We start from the raw sequence: 26524 nt of genomic DNA, 5'->3' as shown, positions 1-26524 counted from the left end.
AAATTTTTAATAACTAAATTAAAATTTAAATTAAAAAAATTAAGTTCTGCCAGGTACAATTTCTATAATTACTTTGACCCCACTCTCTGACCATGTAAAGACTGACAATTTATATGGACATGCTTACATTTAACAAATTTCTTCTATTATATTATAAACTCCCTGACTAATGCAACCATATATACTCCATTGTTTGTAATTTTCTTCAGTTCTATGTATTGTGTTTTCTACAGAATAGGAGTGAAATATATGTAGATGGCCCAACTCACTTCTCATGATCTGACTTGGAGGAAGGACTAGTTTTCTCCTGTCCTTGTATCCCTAGTGCTTAACACAGTACCTCCTAGCACACAGAATACACTTAATTAATGCTTATTGACTTGGGGAAAGAAAAACCAACTGCAACAATTCAATTCAACAGACATTTAACTGATATCCATTACTGCCCAAGGCACTGGGCCTACAAACACAAAAGCAAAATAGTCCCTGATAATTTAAGTGTTTATGGTCTACTGATGTGATAAAATAAAATAGAAACTAATTTGAGGAAGGAAGAAAAGAACATTAATAATATTCATTAATATAGTGCTTTAAAATTTGCACTACATGAATCTTAACAAGGCTCTTTAAAAAGTCTCTCATGCTTCCCTTTTTGACAAGATAGGGAGGTGTGACCTAGACCTGTAGTATTAAACTCAAATAGAAATGGGGCCACTAATTTGTACATAAGGATCCCTGCAGGCTGTATATTGACTTGGTTTTAAAATGTAATATTATCAGAGGCAGCTAGGTGGTGCAATGGTTAGAGCATAATAAGCCCTGGAGTCAGAAGGATGTGAGTTCAAATCTGGCCTCAGACACTACCTCTGTGACAACGGGCAAGGCACTTAATCCTTACTGCATCTAAAAAAAAGTAGCGTTATCTATGTTTTATTGTAACTTTTATCAAATATTTCCTAATTACATTTAACCTGGTTTGGGCTACACTCAAAAGTGTTGTGAACCACATGTTTTCACACCTCTAGCCTAGACAATAGTTGAACAGCCAGATCCAAAGACTTGTTACTAATGAGCAGATGTCAGTTTGGAAAGAGGCATCTACTGGAGTTCCCCAGGGAATCTATCTTTAGCTTTATGCTGCCTAATATTTTTATCAATGACTAGGAAAGATGAGATGTTTACCATATCTAAAGCTGACATAAAGCAAGGAAGAACATCAAATACTAGATAGAAATAATCCAAAAGATCTTGACAGGCTGGAAAATAGAACTAAATCTAAGATGATGAAATTTATTAGGAGTAAATCTAAACTTAGGTTAAAAACCAATGTGGCTGCAAGAAATGGCTGACAGTGGTGCATCTGATATAAACCTATGCTTTTGGTGGAATCCAAGTTTACTGAGTCAATGATGTAATGTGGTAGCTAAAAAGTGATTCTGGGCTACACTGAGAGGCACAATGTTCTGTCCTAGGGACGTCTAACAATCTCACTGGACACTAGCCTGCTAAGACCAGACTACTCTGCTCAGTCCTGGGTCTCCATTGTCAAAGGACAATGGCAAACTGAATAATATCCAGAGAAACAAAACCAAGACACAGTGAAGGTTTCAAAATTATAAAATATGGGAACTGGCTGAAGGAATTGTAGATGTTTATCCTAAAGAAGAAAAGACTCAGGGGGAGCCAGAACTGCCTCCCAATAGCTAAAGGTTTGCCCTGCAGAACAATTAGAATGATTCCACGTGGTCCCAGAGGACAGAACTAGGAGCAATGAGCTGGCCTTGCAGAGAGATGCATTTAGACTTCTCTTGCCTTTGCCGAATCTTGGAGAAACTCAGAAACCACACAGTCAAACATGTTCCTGAAAATAAATTCATCCCTGTAAAGTGATAATCCAACCTTTATTTTAATATCTCTAATGAAGAAGAACTTGCTCTCTCCTGAGCCCACTCTACTTGGGGATAGCTCTAATTCTTAGGAAGTCTTTCTTTACAGTGAGCCACCCCGCTTAATGCTCTAAGCTTTTGCCTGCTGATGCCAGGCAGAACAATTCTAATCCCCTTTCTACATGACACTCAGTCAACATGCATTTTTTGAGTGTCTACTGTGTGCAGGCACTATACACTAAGTACTGGGGATACAAAGAAAAACAAAAACACTCTTTGTTGTCAGGGAGATCACAGTGTAACAGGGAAGGCAACTATGTACAAACAAGATATAAAATGTGACCCAAAAGTCCTAGTACAGTTTCAAGTTAATAAAGCTTAAAACTGTACTAAGACTTTTGAGGACTCCCATATACAAGATAAACTGCAGAACATTCAGTTGTTTCTTAGTTATATCCGACTTCCTGACCCCATTTGGAGTTTTCTTGGGAGATACTGAAGTGGTGTGCCATTTCCTTCTCCAGCTCATTTTGCTGATGAGGAAACATAGACAAACACGGTGAAGTCACTTGCCTTGACCTTGGGAGACTGTAGAGGGATGGTTTAGATGCTCCTAGAGTTAAGGTTTTCCTCTGATTTAGGGTTGAGGAAAGCTAGTAAGTAATCTCAGGGCAGGAAATGAGTCCTCCTGCCCCCAGGCCTGGTGTTCTGTGCACTATGGCACCACCTAGCTGCCATACTGGATAAGTTAGAGATAACTAAGGGAAGGCACCAGAAATAATGAGGACCAGGAAAGGCTTCTTGAAGGTGGGATTTTAGCTGAGACTTGGAAGGAAGCCAAGGAGAGCAGGCCCGTGATAAGCATCAGGGACACAAACACAAAATATCTCTGAGCCCAAGATGCCATGAAGGTTTGAAAAGTCTTCAGCACCATGTCAGCTGACCTCACAAACCCACTGTGGAGCAGATGAGGACATCAAACCTAACAAAGGTTAAATCACTTGCCCACAGTCCCACCAGTGATGAAGCACAGGCGGTTCAATGATAACTAAAGAGCTTCCTGACTCCAGACCAGACTCTTTCTGTAATAAAATACTGTCTTTCAAGTCTCAAGAAGTTTACACCAAGTTCAGAGTTGAAAAGTCACCAACTGAAATGAATCTACCTGAACTCATGTTCTGGTGAAATTCTCACTTCCCTGTGTGACTTAACACTTATATTATCTGTTACATTATAAGGTCACTAACTGTAATGACACTATCCTTGGCCTTAGACTCTAGTGAAATGTTCACTTACCCATGAGACTTACAAATGTCAATCATCTTTTCTTTGATTACAAAACTAGCTGGAAGCTTAATCAGAAGCAGAATCAGGTGACTGTAACCCCAGGTGAGCAAGTGTGAATGGGACCTGTTAAAACCAAAGAAACACCAATGAATCTGTTAATATCAGGATTTTGAAAACTCAATTTAAAACAATGGAAATTCTCAGAAGTACTCAAAATACAAACTGTTGTATACTTCCTGGCTGACACCAATTTGAAAATATTCTTAGACTGGAGGCAGTTAGGTGATACAGTGAGTACAGCACCAGCCCTGGAGTCAGGAAGACCTGAGTTCAAATGTGGCCTCAGACACCTGACACACTTACTAGCTGTGTGACCTTGGGCAAGTCACTTAACCCCAATTGCCTTCCCTTCTCCCCTACAAAAAAAATTCTTAGACCAAGAGGTCTCCAGTGCCTTTACTCTCCCCTTTTGCCCCATATAAACCCACTGAGAGGCCACATCAAGGATCCAGAGATGAGAGCAGGCCATAGTACAAAATTTTTATCCACCCACAGTATGGCTTGAGTTAGGAAACACTAGACAATATGACCCCTATGATTTCTTCCTGTTGAAACTTTCTATATGGGATTAAAAGAAAGAATAAAAACCAAAGCTGAACATTAATCATTGAGAATACATGTGGTCCTAGGCAGGCTTCCCTGGGTGAAAAAGCAAGTGAAAGCCAGGCACACTAAGTGTTCCAGTGAAGAGCTCCCTGGAGGAGGGAGACAGAAGCTGTCCTCCCCGGGACAAGATAAGAGGCTGACAAATATGCTGTCAAAAGCTTCCCCTTCACCTATCCTGGGAGGATGACGGAAACTGTCTCTTACCTAGGATGTCCTTTATCATCCATAGTGCATGTCCTTTCTGGGGCATCATGGGTCACTGCCAAAAGCAGCCAATCCAATTTTAAAGATTCAGGCTGAAGAAGAGACTCAAGGAAGCACAATCTAGGAGAAATTCACAGCAAATGTTACCCATCTTACAGCTGTTAAAGGAATAACCTCATGTGAATATTTGGTGGAAACTCAAGAGTTGCTTAATCCAAAGTTTCTTAGTACTAAAATGCAAATAACAGCCACCTCACCTCATCCCTCTCCCTTCTTCAGGACAAAGTGAGATTCCTTGGCAAATGCCTTTCCTCTATGGATCTTTCAAGTCTCAGGAAGTTTAAACCAAGTTCAGAGTTGAAAAGTCACTAACTGAAATGAATTTACTTGAACTCATTCCTTCAAAAGACGATATTCAAGATTCTTTTCCAGCTCTAAATAATGTGGTCCTATATTCAGCCTAGTCTTAAAACCAAACAATTCCTCAACCCTAAGTCAGAGGAAAACCTTAACTCTAGGAGCATCTAAATCTCTCTACAGTCTCCCAAAAAGGCAGCTTAGAACACTGGGCTAAGTAAGGTTGTAGAATACAGAAGATAAGGCCTCAGATTCCATAATTGTATCTCATTTCTATGTGATACTTAGGTTCCCCCTCAGATTATCCCACCTTAGGTTATTCAACAACAAAATGGAAAGACTCCTATCAAGTGAATGACAGATAATTGAAAATCCATACTCAAAAACTCACATGGCTCTGTGACCTCATATACATGCTCCTCCCTCCAGTGACAGAGCTTTCAACCAGTCATGATTGCTTCTTCTATGCAACCCTTGTCTATACTCTCCCCTAAGTTTACAACAGGAGTCCACTCAACACGCCAGAGGCCTTCTTCACTTTCTCCTGACATGGTAAGGATACAAGTAGAATACTCCCCCTGTCCATCTGTCATCCTTTCCCTTACCATGTGACCCATTCATCCTCCTTTGCTATCATACCTTTCTTTGATTGCTTTTCACTCCTGTTCTTTAAAGTTCCTCATTGGTTGTATGCTACAGCCTATTTAAACCCACCATAAGCCTCTCCACTGACCACTGTATATTTTTTTTCAGTTCTTCAGAGACCATAGTATCCCATGTCTCACTGCTATACAGTAACACCGGTAAAACACTAGCATCTAAAAGATCGGCCTTTGTTTTTTAGGAGAAGGTTGGGGTCATTAAAGGTGCATAATAATTTCTCAAATGCAATCTAAAATATTCTCCTTCTCTTCCTGTTCAACTCTAGACCACACTCAAAAACTCACTATTCATCTACACTGCCTATCCCAGATACAAACACTGATGTCCTAGAGGTTGTTCATCTAAAGAATGCCATACATTCTGAATCCACTTAAGTCTTTTTTGTTTGGATGGTATGGCCTAAATCTTCTGAGTGGTCACAAATATCTTTCAGAAAATTCTGTAACTTTGCAAGGCTAGATACAGCCAGCAAACATTATCTATCAACAGGGCATTTGGAGGACCTCATTTCATGGGAAATCCCTCTATGCTGGATCTCCTCTACCACAGTGATCTCACATAATGTTTGGGATCAGAGGGTCACCGAACAGGATTATATATGTTGTTTGATATTTCAAGGAACATTGAATGATTTTAACAAGGGGAGAGACATCTTATCAAAAGAGAACCTTTAAGGAAGTGCTTTACTCTACCAGATTAAATGCTGTTAAAAATGGTAAGCAAAATATACAACAATATAATGGAGAGAATATCCACAAAACTGAATGCTGCAGAATTATAAAGAACAAGCTTGTCCCCAGAGAAGAGATATGAGAAGACACTTTTCTTGTTCATTTGTAGAGGGATGAGGCCACAGATAGGAAATAGTGCATACAAATTTATGTGTTTTCAATGTGTTGGTCAGTTTTATTTAATGTTTTTTCTCTTCTTACTCTTTCTGCCAAAAAAAATTCTTTATTGTTAGAAATAGCTGTGAGTGAGGAAAGGAGGGGATACAGGAAAAAAATTTAGGTATATAAAAACAAAACATATTAATAAAAATCAATTTTAAAAATAGTAAACAAAGTAGAATCATGTGTTCTCTATACATGAATTCTCTAAGGAAATACACTGAAAAGACACATAAATTAATATGCTCAAGAGACAGAATTAACCTCCACATCCTTTCCCCTTTTAGCATATCACTGGCTCTGTCCTACTGCCATGCATGGAACCTATAAATCCAATACTTAATAAATGCATACTGTCCATGCATGGGGTCATCAAGTGCCTATTATGTGCCTAGTACTGTTAAGAGGAAATGGGCTGATCTCCATGATGGGTTGCCTGGAACACTATGTGCTAAGGGGCAAGGCTTTGTCAAGGGAAGATGGAAGCACCAGGCATGTCAACACAGAGCCACAGCCTAACCACTCTCCTTAGGAACATGGGAGAAGTAGATTTGTGCCTTTTGGCCAGCAGACAGCACAGAATCAGGGTGTAGGGTTTACTAAAACAGCTCACAAACCAACATTAAATTCAGCCAAGTGCCCAAGTTTCTTCCTCAGTCCTGCTGTAGTTATAAAGGAATAATTTAAATAGCTTCTCCATGAAAAGGAAAATCATTTGTCACTCACCTCTGATCTTCAGGCTTTGATTTCACAAGACTGTCCAAATAGATTAAAAAGTGGGCTGGATGATTCCGACAAAGCTGCATGATGTCTGATGGCATAATGGATGGAAAGAACTTGACCATACACCTAAGGGCTTTTCCCCCAAACTTTTCATAAAGCCTACAAAGAATCACAGACTCAGAAATAAGGACCCCAAAGGTCATCTGACCAATCCAAAGAGCATGAATCCCCTCTACCTCCTGGATAAGTGGCGATTAAACCTTCACTTGAACCGCTACCTCCCACAACAGCCCATTTCATTTTCTGACAGGTCCATTCTAAGTTCTTCTTTATTACTGAGCTGAAATATATCTAACTTGCACTGGTCCTAGTTCTACTCTCTAGGGACAATAACAAATTTCATGTTTGGTTGGTATGATGTACAAAACAAACAAAAAGCCCATTCCTATTCTCATTCCAATACCCCAACTTCTTGTGCCAACACTAGGGTTGTGTCCTCCATATATCATCCCTTGGCTATCTGAATTCTTCATGCAACACAAGCCCCTGCCTTGAAAATAAGCTAGCTCTTTGATTTACATCTAGACAAGAATCAGATCCATCTTCTCTAAAGTACAGAAGCAAAGAGGCCAATTTTAGCTTAGTGCCAAAGCTACTATACTACATAAAAGGTTTTCTGAGTGAAAGAATATTAACTAGTGATTTAAAGTTTTCAACTATATAACCACATAGAAGTTTAGCACCTGAAGAGATCCTAGAAAAATGCATGTGCTGTAGTATCCCAGAAAGAACCATGAAAGACAACCTGCCTGATGACATGGGCCATAAACAGAGGGTTGTCTGCACGGGCCAAGTCATCTAGGAACTTTAATGCTGTCGGCATATCTCCATCTTCCACCTCTACAGGCACAGGACTGGAACGTGCCATTTCTGAAAAACAAAACAGTCTTCTTGTCTTCCCTAATTTAGTAGTAGTAATGCATTCATACAACAAACACTATGTAAGCTCCTGTTATACATATATCACTATGTTAGGCACTGTGTAGAGGATCAACTATCATATGGTCCGTTCTCAAAGAATTTACAATCTAGTTGAGAAAAAAAGGCATGCACAGAGAAAATTTTTTAAAGCCAAGAACTTGTGCAAGATAAGGGAATATGACATTTTTAAACAAATCTACCAAACTAAATTCCCAAAGGAGCACTGCCCCTACCAAGCAGTTCCCTCAGGAAGCCAGACTCTCATTCCAAGGAGGGCTGACAGTGCTCAAAACATCTTGGGAACTGCCATCAGAGACCAGTGTTTGATAAATTTCATTGTTGGCCATTTTTGTTCTCCTGAGAGGTTTCATTTTGAAACAATTAACTCACTTGACAAGGAAAGAGGAATAGGAAGAAAGGAGGTAATCAAACTGAATGATACTATTTTGGATGAAAAATAAACTAAGTGTGTAACTGGGAAAATAGTTTTAAAAGTAGTTCTAGGATATTCCAAAAATGTTTTGGATAACAACAAGACTGTCCTAAGTATAAGTCCTATTGTACATATAGAACGCCGATTACTCAGTACTAACAAGGATATTAACATAGGGCAATATAATTCCTGGGCAAAATCAGAATTTTATCTTCTGTTACAGCTTGTATTTGCATAGTACTTCACGTTTTATAAAGTGCTTAATATATATTCTCTTCGGTAGTCATAACAAATTTATACAGTAAATCACTATCCCCATTTTATAGAGAAGGTCATACAGCAAGTAAACCGCACCTACCACTCTTTAAAATACACCTCAGCTTCTTTTAATCAGAAGTTGGAAAGCTTCTCTTTCAAAAATAACAATTAAAATGCACTGTTGGTGGAGCTGTGCTGTGGTCCAGTCAATCCAGAAAGCAATTTAGAACAGTGTCCCAAAAACTATTAAACTGGGCATCACTTTTGTCCCAGCAATACCACTATTAGGTCCATACCCAGAGACATTAAAGAGGAAAAAGACTCACATGCACAAAAATATTTACAGCAGCTTTGTCTGTAGTAGCAAAGAATTGGAAACTGAGGAGGTGTCCATCACCTGGTGAATGGCTAAAGAAGTTACAGTATACGAATATGATGGAATACTACTGTGCTATAAAGAAGGAAGAAGGTGATGGTTTCAGAGAAACCTGGGAAGATTTCTATGAACTCATGCAAGGCTACGCAGAACCAGGAAAACAATTTATACAATAACATCAATACTGTAAAAACAATCAACTTTGAAAAACTTAAATAATCATGGCGATTCCAGAGGACTCATAATGAAATAGGCTAGCTACCTCCTAAAAGAAGTAATGGATTCAGAGCACAGACTGACTTTTTTTTTTGAACATGGCCAAAGCAGAAATTTGTTTTGCTTGACTATACATGTTTATAACAGTTTTATTGTTCCACCTTTCTCAATGGTGGGGGAGGGAGGGAGGAGGACAAAAATGTTTAACTAAAAATAAGGTAAATAAAAATTTAAGAAATTTTTTAAAAAACTAAATTAAGCATAAAAGGAAGGTTGTTGGCTGGGTTAAGAAGTGCTACAAATTTCTTTCTCAATTATTTTCTGAAGTCTTACAATTCAAAATGCTATATATCCCTTTCCCTCACTCACTCACTCTCCAAAGTAAAAGAAAAAAAAATTACCTTTCAGCCCTTCAACATACGTATCCCAAACCATGGGACTGTCAGAGTATTGAATCTTGGCACATTGCTTTACTCTTTCCAAGTCCAAGAGAAAAAAGTACTTCTTTATAAACTGACAAGCGGGAATCCAGGGAATGGTCTGTTGTAAATCTTGATCCATATTTACACATGTGACATTAGAACTAAATACAGTTAACTCCAGACACAGAGTTGTCAGTTCAGCCAGGTTCTTCTGAAGACTGTTTTCTATGAAACACGGAGCATGTATTCGAAAAAGGTCATCTGACGTTTCCCTTAAAAAGTTCACTGGTTCATTTGTTATTTTGCCTACAGAATTTTCACTATCTGAACAACTATTTTGTTCTTGTCCAATATTTGCTTCTAAAATTTCTTTTTTAGATTCATCAAGCAAAGGCATATCCTGGTCTGTCTTTGCATGTGAATTGAGAGTCTCTGAAATTCTGGAAAAATCCTTCATTGCAAATGTTTTTTCTAAGTGTAAAAGCCACTCCTGTAAAACTAGTCTCAGAGATGTAGGTTGAAATAGAACCTGAGGACTTTGAAGCTTCAATCTGCATGAAAAGGAAGAATACCCAAAAAAAAACAAAAGTGAATGTAAAAAAATTACAAAGATCAAGCAGTATTCAAATGAAGAGATATAAGAGGACATGCCCAACCAATCCCTCTGTGGAAATGAAAGGTCCACAGGTGTAACATATTACATTACTCATTTTCTGACTTTTTCAATTTTATTGATCAACTGTTGATTTGTTTTCTCTCTTTTTTGGGGACAATAAAAAAATACTGTTTGTTATATGGTATGGCTCTAGGAAGGGTAACCATGATGTTAAAAAAAAAAAAACTTTATCAATAAAAAATTATTTTAAAAAAAATGGGGGGGGGGGGGTTTAGAGGGGGGAGGAAGGCAAGGCAACTGGGGTTAAGTGACTTGCCCAAGGTCACAGAGCTAATAAGTGTCACATGTCTGAGGCTGGATTTGAACTCAAAATCCTCCTAACTCCAGGGCTGGTGCTCTATTCACTATACTACCTAGCTACCCCCCAAAAAAATTATTTTCAAAAAATTTTAAAAGCAAATAATCAGAAACTACATAATTGCCCCCCATTAAATAAGTACTACTATTAGCTTTGAATTCTTGACTATTATCCCAACGAGAAGATGCCCAATCATAGAACATCTATTTAAAAGTATAATAGGGGGTTGTGTCACTCCAGCACCCATTAGGTAATCCCACCCGAGACCCTCAGTGCAGCAGATGCTGCTGATCTCACAGTCTTTCCTAGTGGCTATAATTTTTTTTATTTACAACTCAGTTTAATGAAGTTATTAAAGTCCTTTCTTACACTGTCTCAGTAGTTGCTGCATTGAGCTCTTGTAGTTTATCTTCTTCTGAAGACTGACTTTTCACATCTCTCCTGAAAAGAAATATAAAAAATAAGCATGATGCCCACAGAAAGAGGGAGGTGCTGGTTTGGGGTACATGATGACAGAGCCAAAGTACTGTCCGGGAGAGGCTTGCATACCTCTCCCAGTCCTTCACAGGTAATACTTGCAGAGATTCTCTGAACTCAAAGGGAAGCTACCAAGGTGCCCTCTCAGGATTTTTCATAAACCTTCTCCCAGTGCCACAGTCCCACAGTCAAGGAATAGTGAACACCGAGTCAAACAGAACCAGAGCTTCTACAACAGTATCCTCTCTACAACATCATGCTACCCTCTGAGCCATGTAAATGGTGTCAGGGACCAAATGTATGCTGTCAGGTCAGGACTCTCTAGTAGCTACCTCTGCTTAAGGAAAGAATGTTCTACACATGTCGTCTTGATGCTCCCCAAGCAGAATCCCTGGACAGTCAGCTGTCCAGCCCACTACAGATTCATAGCCCCTCTGGTCTTTGTCCTATCAAGCTGCCTGTGAATTACAATCAAGCTCTGGGCCCCGTATGAATGCATATTTTACTAAGGGTTCCTTCAGAAGTCATCACCCAGAAGGTAAGGAGCCAAAATAAAAATTAATATTCAAATACTTTTCACAGCAGGTGAAATGAGAACAAAGGAAGACGGAGCCAGAACATGCTCTCCAGTTAATCGAAAGAGAAGAAGGAACCTCCTATGGGCAGTATTTCATGGTCCAGGAAGGATTTTCCAGGTATCTTTGCTTTTAGCACACAAACTGGTTTTGATCTCATTTGTATCCAGTGCTTAGTACAGTCCCTGGCACATAGGGGTACCTAATAAATGTTGTTGACCAGACTCCCCTTGTTTAACATACTGCATATTAATTCATATTTATTTAGCACTTTCAGGTAAACAATGAACTTTATTCACAATACAGTCAGGCAGAAGAGTGTATTATTACCTCCACTTTAGAGATGAGGCCACTGACACTCAAATCATTTAGTAAATGCCTTGCCCCAAAGGACACAGCTGGAAGCTCTGGGTAAGAAGTGAGTAGGAGAAGTCAATGCACTGATCAGGACTGGAGCTTTAAACAGTTTCTGAGAGCAGAAAACAACTTGGGCCTTTCAGAAGCTCAGTATCATCTCACTATATGGTGAGAGGAATACAAGGGGCCTACGCATGGGAGCATACATGCTTCCTGTGGCCACGCTCATCTGTAACACAACTGTATCTCACCAGGAAGGAAGCACAACACCATCTGTTCGGAAAGTAATAGAACAGTGGGATGCCATAGCTCTAAGGAGCTGCACGCTTGGACTCGGAGCACCTCGGCTCAGACTCAGCCTCTACTGCTTACTGTCTGGGAGGGTTGATTCATGAAGGGTTGGATTCAAATATGTCCAGAGTCTCTTCCACAACTAAATCTGTGATCACATAATCTGTATGACCTCAGGCATGTGACCCAACCTCTCTAGACCTCAATAGAGCTTTTCAAGCCCAACAAAACCAGGCCCTTTCCTCCCTTTCCAGTCCTCTCACTCCTTAGCAGTACTCTGCAACCCTGTAACACTGGCCTTCCAGCTGGCCTCACTCACACTAGACACTCCATCTCTGACCTCTGGGTGTTTTTCATTTGTTGTCCTCCATCCCTGCCATGCTCTGCCTTCTTATCTCTGTCTCCCAGCCTCCCTGGCTTCCTTCAAGTTCCAGCTAACATTACACCTTCTGCAGTAAGACTTTCCTGATGACCCTTAATGCTAATACCTCCCCTCTATTGATTATTTCCTGTATATAGCTTGTCTCAACACATTTGTTTGCATGCTGTCCCCCCCACTTAGATTGTGCTTGGCTTAGCACAATGCCTGACACATGGTAGGCACTTAATAAAGACTGGTTCAGAGACAGCTCCCAAATAAGGAAGCTGGACTAGGTGCCTTCTAAGGTCCCTTCCAGCTCCCTAGACATGTCAATAATATCTGATAAATTTCCTAGCCCATCAAATGGCCAAAAAGGTGATTAAAGAATGGCTCAAAAAAGGTAATCGGCCAAGATAAAACACCAGACAGCATTTCTGGACCACTAATTCTGGCAATACTGTAGACCTACAAGTAAAATTCCAAATGAACTTCACAGTACCATGAAGTAGGTTCTACAGAAACTATTTTATAAAGAAGGAAACTGAGGCTGAGAGAGATTAGATAATTTTCCCCTGATCACATGGTTACTAAGTATGAGAGATAGGCCTGGAAGCCTGGTCCTTCCAAGTCAAAGTCCAACCCCAGCTCTGTCAATGAGGGCACATACACACCCCCACACTCTGCTGCTGTAAAGTCTTGTCCCATCTTAGCAAGCCAGTTTTGCATACTCATACATAGGCTAAATATAGTTGAGACTCACTGCTTTCCATCTTCCTGCAGACAGGCCATTACGTCAGCATCCTCCTCATGAGGCTGCTCCCCTCTGGCTTCAGCTCTCAGTTTCAAATCAGGACTTGAATGAAGTGTGCCAATCTTTTCAGTAGTTTTCCGCACAAAACTAGAAACACTGGAAATCAAATGTCAAAGAGTTCATGTAAAAGAATTTCTATGACCAGAAGAATACAAGATCCTATGTTTGAGGCCTGTACCATAGCAGCTTCTATAACTGGGGTTGGATTTTATTTATAAAGGAAAAGAATGTGCTGAGTATAACTTCCTCATCAACCACATACTTCATCTCTACCCACATAAGACCCACTTTACAGTGTTTTACTTTCTTTCTTAACAGGCTGTAAGGTCCGTGAGGGCTGAACCATGTTTCAGTCATCTTTTCACCTCTCCCAATGCCAAGCGCATAGTAGGTGCTTAATAGATGTTTGATAAATTGAACTGAATTTATTAAAAGATCCAGAGAAAATACTGCTGTGGATGATAGTTTTAAAAAATTACTTTATGCCACATATGCTTCAATATTTCAAAACAATTAAAGTAGGCTATGTGGCCACCTGTCCCCTTCAAGACAGATTAGAATACAGAATTGCCCCAATAGACTTTCAATGGTTATTTAGAAAACCACTATTCCAGCCACTACAACAATCAAAATTTACATCTAATTAGATCTACAGAGTCATTTAAGCAATGGAATGAAGGCAACTTGTGAATATCCTTCCACAATTTGTTTTCCAAAGCCCAAATACAAATGCTGACCTATGGGTCAGCAAGAATTAGGATTAATTTCTCATTTTGAACTCAATTTAAGGCAAGATCAATTAAGAAAAGGCCAGAAATAGATTGGAAATGGTTCTTTCCTACAACTAAATCCAAAGAAAACTTATACTTGTCTGCAAGAGAAAGAAAGGGCCCTACATATGCATCCTGTATCTGCAACAAACCATATATTCATCTGCTCACACACTTCCTCAAGACTAAGTAAAGGTAGCATCTTCCTGACTAGAGCTTTAAAGTAGAGCTTTAAACTTTCTCCATTTAATATTTTTTTCTATACATACCGAAATGTCAATGTGAGGACTGAGGGCAATTTTTTTTAAAAGTGATTGAGGAACAATATACCTTTCCTTGACAGCCTGAAGAGAGGCGAGAGGAGATGAAGAACGAAATGATAATGGAATGCCAAATGGAAGAAAAGCTTCATTCCGATCTGACTCATCTGTCTCTGAAGCATGAGATACAGTGTCTGACAAACAGAATTGGGGGAGGAAGGAGCAGTGTGAAAAACAAAATTTGATCACACTAGGGCTTTCTGTCTTTAAAAAATAAAAGTTTGAAACAAATGACCAAAGGAAGTGAAAACAAAAACCCAAATCATGAGAGACCCAAATGGGAAAAGACAGAAACACAGATTTGTGGGATAGACGCAGACTGCCCACCGACAAAAAAGTGAGGCAATGAGTACTGAGAGATGGCCCTTGTTTTCCTAACAATTCAGGGGCTTTCTTCCGCCTCACCATCTGGTTAGCCTCTATGATGAAGTAATCAAGGGCAATTGTGTCGTATCTCCCTACTCAATGGTAGAATCTACAAAGGATGGACCTCAATTTTTTATCTACCTAGCACATGGCACAGCCTGCTGCTCACACAGGAATCCCTTTGAAAACCCAGCTGAACTGTGCCCTCCATCACCAAAAGTCCAAAAAGGGCTTAGAATCTCAGTTAAACTTTCAATAGATCAATTGACTTTAAAATATTTGAGCACAATGTAGTAAAGGAGATAGCCTTACAGTAATTATTTTCCAATCCTTGAAGAGTACTATGGTTCATGAGGAAAAAACCACAAGGCCACTGAGTAATCACACCATGTCTTTGTGCTCCTAAATTCTCCCAGCATCTGGTTGGGTCAGATAGGGGATTTGACTTAGCAACAGCAAATTTTAGCCTATAGGTAACAAAGAGAATCTACTTACATATTAAACCCACCCTTCCTAAAACTACAGAGCCTAACTGCCTTCTGTCAGCCAGAGTAATGAGAGGAAGACTGGGATGCAGAATGATGCACATACTATGAGACATGGGCACTGTGTAACTTGGTTTTGCTTAAATGTTTCTTTCCTGGACAAGGAAAAGTCTCAGAGTGGATGGAAATATGTTTAGAAATGACACTGTTAAAAAAAAAGGCATCATCAATAAAACTTCAAAAATAAAATCCAGTCAACAGAGTGAGCAATATGCAATTTTTTTTTTTAAAAGAAACCCACGGTGGAAAATCATGACTGGGCTAGCACAGACAGACACCAGAATTCCTAAGCACTTCCATCAATAGGAAGCTCCATTGCCCTGGGAGCCATTACCCTGGTCTGGGTGATCTTCTTCATGCTGTATGGTGAATTCCTTAAGTCGCTCATCTTCTGAAAGTGTTTGGCTATGAAGGGAAGAAGTGTCTTCATCTGATTGGCTGCCTCTTCGACTAATGACACGATAAATGCCAGAGTCTAAGATACTGAAACTTTCCTAAAATAAAACAATCACATAAAACCAAATTACCCTTGGCTTAATTACATGTTTTGGGTTTTTTGTTTTGAAATGCTTAAAAAGGAAAAAGATCTCCATTTCCAGCATTCAACATCAATGACCTTTGGCTTATTTCCTCTGTCTCCAGTAGAAGCCACAGCTGAAGCAGCAAACTAGTCAAGAAAGGTTAGGATTTCCATTCCATTTCCAGCTACTGGGAAAGTTACTTTGACCCTCTAATGGAATCACTTAACCCCACTCAACCTGATTTTTCCATAAGCAAAATGGACAAATATCCCTTATTCTCAAAAAAGCTTGCTAATGACAAGTGCACATGAAATGAGATAACAAACTTAAAGAATTTGAGCAGCACTGAAAATAACTGGGATCAACTGAACACAGCATCGAGACTACCAAATAACAATTTCAATTAGCTGGCCTTCAGCCAAAGGAAGTGTCTGAAGAAAGCTACTATGTGAAAAGAAAGAAAGACATCCCAGGAACATGATTCTGATTGTGCTCAATCTAATGTGGGCAAATCATAGTCTATAGTCAGTAAGTTTGTGAGTGCTAAGGACACCTACATGTGAGGAAATGGAGCTTCTCCTACTGCTGCAGGCAGAATTTAAAGGTTCCAATTTTGAAATCAATTCTTCCAGTTGAACAATTAGATCACTATGGGTTGTGATGTCCAGTTGTGATTTCAAGTGCTCCAACTTGTCAACAGGTAAAATTTTTCTTGCCTAAGAAAATGGTAAGAAAACATCCGTTAATGTCCTTGCTAAACTGCTACAGCAAACTGGTTGGGTACCCCTGTGTTTAGCCTAGGCTATGTATTCAATTAATAATGTGGTAGCTAAGCCTAACACAAATATCTTCTAATAATGCCCACCAAGGAGAAAAACGACTATGAACACACTAAAGACCACTATCTGAGGAATTGAGGATTTAATTAGTTAAAATAGACATGAAAATTATCATCACCACTTTTAAATCACTTCTCACAAAAGAAAGGAAAACCTAAAAGATATATTTGAATTAAACTCTAGCTAAATTTTGCTTTTAAATAAAACTTATAGAGCTATTCCAGTCATCATCAGAAACAGTCCTGCCCAGAAGCTCTTATCACTCAGCCAGTTAACTCTTATTCAGATCACGTACATAAACAACAGCCTACTAACTGGTCTCCCTGCCTGAAGTCTCCTTCAGCACTGAAACAATGATATTAATCCCCAGCTCAGTAAACTCCAGTGGCTCCCTGTTGCCTCTAGGACAAAGTATGTATTCCTCTCTTTAGATTTTGAAGTCCTTCATAACGTGATCTCAACATCTCTCATCGACGACCCCCTTCTCTCCACTCACTCAGTCATACCCCAGTGCTGGTTCTCACACCTGGACTATCAGAACTTTTTAATTCATTTCCCTTTCACATGTCTTCCTCACTCTAACCCACCCTACACAATGCTGCCAAACTGATTTTCCTATAGCACAAGGCTGAGATTGTCACACACTCCCATTCAATAATCTCCAGTAGCTCCCTATTATCTCCAAGATCAAATATAAAATGCTTTGGCATTTAAAGCTTTTCAGGACCTGGAGCCCCCCACCTCTCCAGTCTTCTGCTCCATGTACTTTATGATCCAGCAGCTTACACCATACTGCCACTATTTGCACACAACACCCCATCTCCTGACCCTGTACCTTGTCCTCTCTCCTCACCACCTCTTTCTGGCTTCCCCAGTTTCTCTCCAAGATCAGATCAGGGCCTTCCAGATCTGCTCCCCTGTTCCTCATTAAGGCCTTCCCTCTGAGATGATTTCCCCTCTACTCTCTATTTTATATACACATAGCTGTTTCCATGTTGTCTCTCCCAGTTGGATGTGAGCTCCCTGAATGGAGGGACCTCATTTTTGCCTTTCTTTTTGATCTCTAGCACTTAGCACAGTGCTTGGCACTACTAATTTACTATTAGCAAATATTCGTTAACTGACAATTCTGGGCTTCCATCATTAGGACACAGGCATATGTAGAAAGAACCACGAGTAAATATTTAACAGACGGCCTACAAGGCTAGAATAGTGACAACAGCTTATTGGTTCTCTAACTCACTCGGCCAAGGATGACTGAATTTTGGAAAAGTATGCAAGTATGGGTTGCCAGAGCCCACAAGCCTCTCCTAAGCAGGCGATCCACACAGCGCTCCACGGACAGTAGGGACAAATGCGAGACTTTTCCATTCCTATGCAGACAGAACATCTCATTCCTGCAAACAGCTACATCCTGAATATCTTTAGGGGAAAAAAAAAAGACTGCATCATTCATGTTATCTTGTCACTCCAGGCAAAGTTTAAACAATGTACTTTAGGATAAACTTAAGGAACCAAGGTTTCTATGTAATATACACCAAGAAATGCACCCCCAATAAAATATGATGGGGGGAGAAGGTCAAAGGATGGTTTAACTGACCTCATATAAAAAGAAACAGTATTTTTTAGAGGGGAAAAACACTAACTTTAGAGCCAGAGGAGCCGAGTTCAAATTTTGCTTCTGACATTTACTGTCTGTCTGGGACATTTACTGTCTTATGGGAAAGTCACATAATCTCCCCAAGGCCTCAATTTCCTCACCTATAAAATAAAGCTAGACTAGAAGCCTATTGAGACAGCTAGATGCCTGAATTCTAGTTCAAAGGCTGCTTCAGACACTAACTTAGCTGTGTAACATTGGACAAATTACTTATCCTCTGCCTGTTTCCTGAACTATAAAATAAGGATAAATAATAGCACCTGGGGCAGCTCCAATGGTCCTTGTGGAGATTAAATGATACAGTATTTGTCAAGCGCTGAACAGTGCCTGGCACACGGTAGGTGCTTAATAAATGCTTGTTCCCTTCTTTCATTCCTTTCTTCCAACTTAAGATCTATGGCCTTGTGATCTTTATTGTGATAGTTATTATGCAATCAGACAAAAGATTAAAGGAGCATCCTAAGTAAACATCATCAATTGTGTGCTTTCTTACTTCAGTGTCAAGTAAATAACATGGGATTGTAAATGAAAAGTAATGACAAACCACCTTTCCTCTGTAGAAGATAAATTTATCCATTTAGAAGGAAGGAGCTGGGGGGACTGGAAAGCAGGGACTTGCTTAAGCTCTCCCCCAAATCCCTCCAAACACCTGTAAATGGCTCTGAACAAATTCTAGAGGTGTGGAACCCACAAAATAGCAGAGGGAAACAGATCTCCAGCCCAGGAGAGCCTGGATGGTTGCCGGGAAGGGTCTATCACACGGTGCTTAGAGTGGAGGGCAACCCAGCGTGGGCCGCGCCAGGCAGACCAAACCCTGAAATCAGCCAGCTGGAACAGGCCTTGGGGCCGTGAATCAGTGAGCTGTGGCAGTTACCAGACTTCTCAACCCACAAATGGCAAAGAGCAGGTTAGGGGGAAACTGCAGGATTGAGTTCAGAGCGGTCCGGCCGCCAACTCTGGGGGTGGAGGAGGTGGCGCAGCGGTGGCCATAGCAGCAGCAGGAAGCACCTGAGGCTGCTTCCCGAGTCCCTACCTCACATGGTGGGAGGAATCTAGCAAAGGATCAAGCAGGAGTACAAGGAGTGCTTTGTGGGCACAAAGGCAGATTGTCTTGCTGTGTCCTGCTTGGCTCTATCTTGCTGTCCTGCCTGGTGGTTCTTGGGGGAGGAGAAGCATTGCTGTGACAGAGCCTGGGGTGATGGTGGAGTAGAAATAGCTATGAAAACAGCAGTGCTTGGACCCTAAAGCTTGGGACAAAGTACTCCCTACTCTACAAGCAGTCATACCCCGACGAAAAACTCAAGGGTCAAGTAGTTGGCTGAGAACAAGAACTGGCAGCAAAAATGGACTAACACTCAGGCTCAGACTCTAGATTCCTTTTTTGGTGACAAAGAAGACCAAAACATACAGCCAGAAGAAGTCGACAAAGGCAAAGAGCCTACATCAAAAGCCTCCAAGAAAAATATGAACTGGTCTCAGGCCATGGAAGAGCTCAAAAAGGAGTTGGAAAAGCAAGTTAGAGAAGTAAAGGAAAAATTGGAAAGAGAAATGAGAGTGATGCAAGAAAACCATGAAAAACAAGTCAATGACTTGCTAAAGGAGACCCAAAAAAATACTGAAGAAAATAACACCATAAAGAATAGACTAACCCAAATGTCAAAAGAGCTCCAAAAAGCCAATGAAGAGAAGAATGCCTTGAAAGGCAGAACTAGCCAAACAGAAAAGGACGTCCAAAAGACCACTGAAGAAAACACCACCTTAAAAATTAGATTGGAGCAAGTGGAAGCTAGTGACTTTATGAGAAACCAAGATATTATAAAACAGAACCAAAGGACTGAAAAAATGGAAGACAATGGGAACTATCTCACTGGAAAAACCACTGACCTCAAAACAGATCCAGGAGAGATAACTTTAAAAATATTGCACTACCTGAAAGTCATAATCAAAAAAAGAGCCTAGACATCACCTTTCAAGAAATTATCAAGGAAAACTGCCCTAATATGCTAGAGCCAGAGGGTAAAATAGAAATTGAAAGAATCCACCTATCACCTCTTGAAAAAGATCCCAAAAAAGAAAACTCCTAAGAATATTGTTGCCAAATTCCAGAGTTCCCAGGTCAAGGAGAAAATACTGCAAGCAGCCAGAAAGAAACAATTTGAGTATTGTGAAAACACAATCAGGATAACATAAGATCTAGCAGCTTCTACATTAAGGAACTGAAGGGCTTGGAATATGATATTCGAGAGGTCAATGGCACTAGGATTAAAACCAAGAATCACCTACCCAAAAAAACTGAGTATAATGCTCCAAGGCAAAATAAGGATTTTCAATATAATTTCAAGCTTTCTCAGGGAAAAGACCAGAGCTGAATAGAAAATTTACTTTCAAATGCAAGAATCAAGAGAAGCATGAAAAGGTAAACAAGAAAGAGAAATCATAAGGGACTTACTAAAGTTGAACTGTTTTGTTTACATTCCTACATGGAAAGATGATGGGTGTAATTCATGAGACCTTTCTCAGTATTAGGGGAGTTGAAGGGAATATAGACAGAGGGCACAGGATGAGTTGAATATGAAGGAATGATATCTAAAAAAAAATGAAATAAATTTAATGGGTGAGAGAGGAATATATTGAGAGAGGGAGAAAGGGAGAGACAGTATGGGGTAAATTATCTCATATAAAAGTGTCAAGAAAAAGCAGTTCTGTTGGAAGGGAAGTGGGGGCAGGTGAGGGGTAATGAGTGAATCTTACTTCCATCAGATTCAACTTGAGGGAATAACATACACGCTCAATGGGGTATCTTACACCACAGGAAAGTAACGGGAAGGGAATAAAAAAAAGAGGGGGATGATAGAAGGGAGGGCATATAGGGGAAGGAGGTAAGCAAAAGTAAACACCTTTGAAAAGGGACAGGATTAAGGGAGAAAATTGAATAAAGGGGGACAGGATAGGATGGAAGAACATATAGTTAGCCTTTCACAACATAAGCATTGTGGAAGTGTTTTACATAATGATACATGGGTGATCTATGTTGAATTGCTTGCCTTCCTAGGGAGGGTGGGTGGGAAGAGAAAAAGGGAGAGAATTTGGAACTCAAAAGTTTTAAAAGCAGATGCTTAAAAAATTTTTTTTAAAAAGTTGTTTTTTGCATGCAGCTGGGAAACAAGATATATAGGGAATGGTGCACAGAAATCTATTCTACCCTACAAGAAAGTAAGGGGAAAGGGGGTGGGGGAAGGAGTGAGGTGAAAGAGGAGAGGGCTGACTGGGGAATGAGGCAATCAGAATATATACCATCTTGGAAACAGGAGGGAGGGGAGAAATGGGAGAAAATTTGTAACTCAAAATCTTGTGGACATCAATGTTGAAAACTAAAATATTAAATAAAATCACTAATACTTAAAAAATAAATAAAAATAAAAATAGAAGGAAGGAGTTTATGTCAGAGTCCAGGTCATAAAAGTTTTTGGGAAGCTGATGTTTAACCACTGTATGCTAATGAAATACAGCAAATTCCTAGCAACTAAATGCCTCAAGAAAAAGGGAGTTTGGAGGAGCTTGAAAACTGCCTGACAGAGAAAACTTTGAGGGAGCCTTATTCCTGAAATTACTGCTGACTTTCTCTTATTTCTTTTCCATAAGGCAGGAAGAAAATAAGAGAATCAGGGCATAACACCACCAAGGATCCTCTCAATGATTGGGAATGCTAATCCCACTCATTCACTAATAACAAAAGCAGACTCAACAGGCTGGCTGTGACATCTGACAAGGAGCCACTGTCTGACCCCCAAGCTTCCTGAACCCCCGAACTGGAATTCAGAAGGGTTTTTAATTAAAGATACAAAGATTCAGGGACAGTCAAAGTGAGCTAATTATATTCAGGACTAACGGGAAAACAACGTAAGACTGAAGGCTGACTGAGGACAGTTAAGGATTACTAAGAGATGTGTCAAGAAACAACCTACTAAGTATCAATGTCAAAAAAGGATATTGTAGAAGTTCCTTTCTACAGGCAATATGCAGGAAATGACTATATAAATGAATGGATGTAATAAAGAACTATACGGAACTTGAAGAACAAATGTTATTATTCTTTCCATCTCTGAAAGGCTAAGGGCAAGGGGAAGAGCAGGCCAGGCCATCCTTACTGAAGCCCTGCTGGAGCAGCAGGGTCTCTGAGGAAGAGACAGGAGGGAGGCAGCAGGTGCCAGGAGAAGCCAACACTGCCACTATCCTGAGCACCATCTCCCCTCACACCCAATAAACAGCCTGGGGCTCTGAGCCCAAAGCCTTGGATCCATGCTTTCAGGCCAGTGCCCTCAGCCTTATGCCGGGCAGCAGCCCTATGGAGATGCAACCTGGCAGCTACTCCCAGAGAGGCTGCAACCACAGCTACCCAAGGCTCAAAAAAGAAGGTTCTTGTCACCAAAGTCCTTGGCTCTGACAAGTGGTACAGCATCAGAAACTGAAGTGATTTTATCAGTGGAAATGACACAAAAGAAGAGGCATGAGCACTTGTTCTACAGCTGCCCCCAAAAACCAGGGGCCCTTCCCATCTACCTTGCAGCTGAAACCTTTCATCTAGCCTGTGCTATCTCCCACATTAGAATGAGAGCTCCTAGAGGGCATGGACTGTGCTACTCTACTTGTACCCCTAAAGCTTAGCAAAATGACTTGTATGTAATATGCACTTAATAAGTGATTTTTTCATTCATTCAAGAAAAGTCTATTTATGTAATAAACCTTTCACACGAACACAAAATTCCTAAATTCCTGAATAGGGGGCAGGAACCCAATCTTTTATCTTGTTGGATCTCTCCCACTGCCAAACACAGGGTTCTATATGAAGGAGATTTTAAAAATGCATATTGAATGAAAAATTTTTAAAGTACATAATAGCACAAAAGTAATGGTTACCTTTGACTTCACTCCAAAGAAGAACTTGAACATTCTGGGGAATAAAAATATAAATGCCTCTTTCATTCCAACTCAGGACATAGTGCTCACTGCAAGAAAAAACAGGCATCAGAGGAACTAAGGCTTTGTGCAAGTGTGTGTCCATTTCCAGGGCACTGGGATACACAGGTCTATCCTATAAATCCTAAGAATTCAGCCTCTCATATGCAAAAACAAGGCAAATCTGCGGGTGTGGCAGACAATTGGTGATCTAGCTATAATCCTACCACACCTATTAAAACTGGTAATTCATTAAAACTTAGCCAAACACAATGGAAATTCTAAATTATGAAGAAAAAGTTGTCAACCCAAGAAATCTTTTTGTTTTGTTTTTTTTTAGTTTTAGGGTTTTTTTTTTTGAGAGGAGGAGGCAGGGCAATTGGGGTTAAGTGACTTGCCCAAAGTCACACAGCTAGTAAGTGTGTCAAGTGTCAGGTCACATTTGAATTCAGGTCCTCCTGACTCCAGGGCTGGTGCTCTACTCACTGCGCCACCTAGCTGCCCCTCAAGAAATCTTTTTGAAAAGAAAAAACTATCTTTTAGAAAAGCCCCAGGAAATAAAAGTCAAAATAGACAATTTCAATTCCATACAATTAAAAAGTTTTTACATGAACAAAATCAACGCAACCAGACTCAAAACAACTTTCAGTAAGAAAATCATTATCTATGCATTCAAATATCTCTGTTATAAGTCTGCTCTCCAAGACATGCAAGAGAACTGACACAAATATAATGGCCACGAACCATTCTCTAATAAATGAATTGCCAAAGGATGTTCAGTTTTCAAAGAAGAATTGCAACAACCTTACAACAATACGTTCCAAATCACAAATAAATGCAAATTAAAACAGAGTTTCCACCTCATATCCATCTAATTGGCAAAAATGAGACTGGATGATAATAGTAGATGATGGAGAAGCCACGGGCTGCTGGCACAGCTAGAAAACAGTCCAACCACTCTGGAAAATAATTTGGAATTATGTGAAAAAAGTTACTAACCTGTTCACTAACCTCTAAGCCAGTAAACCCCACTCCTGGGCATTTAATCCAAGGAGATCAAAGACACAAAAAAAATGGTCTTGTACATACCAAAATATTTATGGAAGTATTTTTTGTGGTAAAGAAAAAAAAACTGGAAATAAAGTGGGTGCCCATCAACTAGGAACTAACAAAACACATTACAGTACATAAATAGAACAGAATGTTAAAGCGTAAGAATAACGAATATGAAAAAGTCAGAGAAACATAAGATGACTTGTATGAAATACACAGTGAAGAAAACAGAACCAAAAGAACAAAATTCAACACTTTAAACAGTGCCTGGGACAGAGTAAGCCCATAAGTGCTTGTTGATTATTAACAATGATTACAATATAAATGAAAACAGCACTAAAAGTATTCTCTATTTACATTAAGGGCTCCATCATGCTTCCGATCACTCGATGTAAAACTTTAAGTCAATCTTGACTCTTTATAATAATAACTAGTGTTAATATAGAGCTTTGAGGTTTGCAAAGCACTTTACAAATATTATCTCATTCGTCCTCATAACAACCCTGGGAGGTAGGTGCTGTGATTATCCTCATTTTACAGTTGTGGAAACTAAGACAGAAATAAGTGACTTGCCCAATGTCACACAGCTACTAAGTGTCAGAGGTCAAATTTAACTCAGGTCTTCCCAACTCCAGTCCTAAGGCTCTAATCACTGCACAAGTCAGATGACTTTTCCCTTTCCCCAGTTGCCATTCTACCAACCCAACACATCTTGCATACATATTCTTTTCTCTACTCACAGTTATCATTCTAGCTCAGGCCTGCATCACCCCGACCTGGACTATTCTGACAGCCTATTTGGGCTCCCAGCCTTCAGACTCAGACACACCCTTCACACAGCTCCCTGTGGCTTCCAGAATAAAATACAAACTCCCCAGCTTGTCATTTAAAGCTCTTAACAATACAGCTCTAGGCTTTCTTTCAGGCTTACTCCTTCTATTCATTTCGACAATGCACTCTTTTCTGGCCCAACTGGTATACTGGCTGCTTCTCTAACCACCACTTCTACGTCAGCTGATCCTCGTCCCTGAAATGCACTCCTTCTCCTTCTGCATCCTAGACTCCCAAGTTTCCTTCAAGACTCACTAATGGTACCCTAGGTACCTAGGTATCCTAGGAGAAACCTTTCCTAATCCACCCAAGTTGTCTGTATTCTTCCATTCCTCCCCAAATTATCATATATATACTGTTTACATGCCGAATCTCCCCCACCCAGTAGAAAGTAAGCTATAAATTCCTTAGAATAGGGGCTGGGTTTTTTTTTCCATTTTCCCTTTGTATTCCTAAGGCCTAGGACAGTGCCTTTCACTTAATAAGTACTTAAAATTGCTTGTTGGATTTATCAACCTGAAAAAAAAAAAACTCAGGCTTGCAATTTGGAACAAACTGCCTTATTCAGACAGGGATGCTAGGGAAGAAAGGGGAGAAGGGGATTCTTATAGGGCATAGTATGGAAAACAAGCAGGAGAGCATAGTCTGGATACAAAGAACAGCCCAACTGCTGCAGGAAGGAAGTATTGAAGGTGTTGAGCATGTACAAAAACAAGGTCACAGAAATGTCCTTGGAATTATCTCTATCCAAGAACAGGGCAGTTAGAAACTGCTGAGGTATTTGGGGATCTTCTTGGGGACGGTCAGAAATGGCTAGTCAGAGCAGGGCAGAGGCCCAGAGTGTCTCAGGGGTTGACAGATTGGACAGATCAGAAAGCAGGACAAAAAGAACAACATACACGACAACGTAGAGGAAGTTGATATGAAGAGGCAACAAAAATGTTCAAATACAATGGCTGATGTTAGTACCATATCATCACATTAAAGGATATATCCTTCCTTTCTTTCAAAAACAATAAACTGTTTTGGGTAGGATGTATTTTGTGAAGGGGTTTATTTGGTTGGTTTGTTAGTAAGTGTCTTGTGTACTAATTGTTTTTAAAACAACATGAGGTTACTTCCCAAGGAATGCCAGGCTAAAACAATAATAATGCAAACACCACTACAACCTAGTTGGGGGTGTCAGACGGGCAGAAATATAGAATTCTTCTAAAGATATAAATATTAAGCTTCTAAAGAATAGGCCCACATATATTTTTCTATGAGAGCCTTTTAATCAAGAGATGAAAAAATGCATATCTAGAGTTATTCTGAAAGCTGAAAACGGGGAATTGCAAAAGTAGAACACAGTTCTGGAACCTCTTGGTTCCACTGACATATTTAAGGGATAAACCATTTCCTTTCTTCCACCAGCTATTTTTATTTTTAAAACTGAGGCATATCAATGCTGAAAAC

General features: G+C 39.9%; 1 protein-coding gene across 2 annotated transcripts in view; it reads right to left on the bottom strand.

Moving 5' to 3' along the window:
• HPS5 (HPS5 biogenesis of lysosomal organelles complex 2 subunit 2) overlaps positions 1-26524 on the bottom strand; it is a 48952-nt gene that overhangs the window by 5668 nt on the left and 16760 nt on the right. For both annotated transcript variants that reach the window (XM_036762725.1, XM_036762726.1), the window contains exons 9-20: positions 23147-23235; positions 17813-17991; positions 16288-16446; positions 15544-15703; positions 14309-14432; positions 13158-13304; positions 10706-10777; positions 9342-9913; positions 7486-7606; positions 6680-6835; positions 4044-4163; positions 3183-3296 (exon numbers count right to left, since the gene is read on the bottom strand). In XM_036762725.1, coding sequence (XP_036618620.1) covers positions 3183-3296; positions 4044-4163; positions 6680-6835; positions 7486-7606; positions 9342-9913; positions 10706-10777; positions 13158-13304; positions 14309-14432; positions 15544-15703; positions 16288-16446; positions 17813-17991; positions 23147-23235 — 2013 coding nt within the window. The remainder of the gene's footprint in view (positions 1-3182; positions 3297-4043; positions 4164-6679; positions 6836-7485; positions 7607-9341; positions 9914-10705; positions 10778-13157; positions 13305-14308; positions 14433-15543; positions 15704-16287; positions 16447-17812; positions 17992-23146; positions 23236-26524) is intronic.

Source organism: Trichosurus vulpecula, chromosome 6, assembly GCF_011100635.1.
Source record: "Trichosurus vulpecula isolate mTriVul1 chromosome 6, mTriVul1.pri, whole genome shotgun sequence".
Taxonomy (NCBI): domain Eukaryota; kingdom Metazoa; phylum Chordata; class Mammalia; order Diprotodontia; family Phalangeridae; genus Trichosurus; species Trichosurus vulpecula.
Note: the sequence above shows the minus strand (reverse complement) of the source record. Positions and strands in the feature narration are given on the sequence as shown.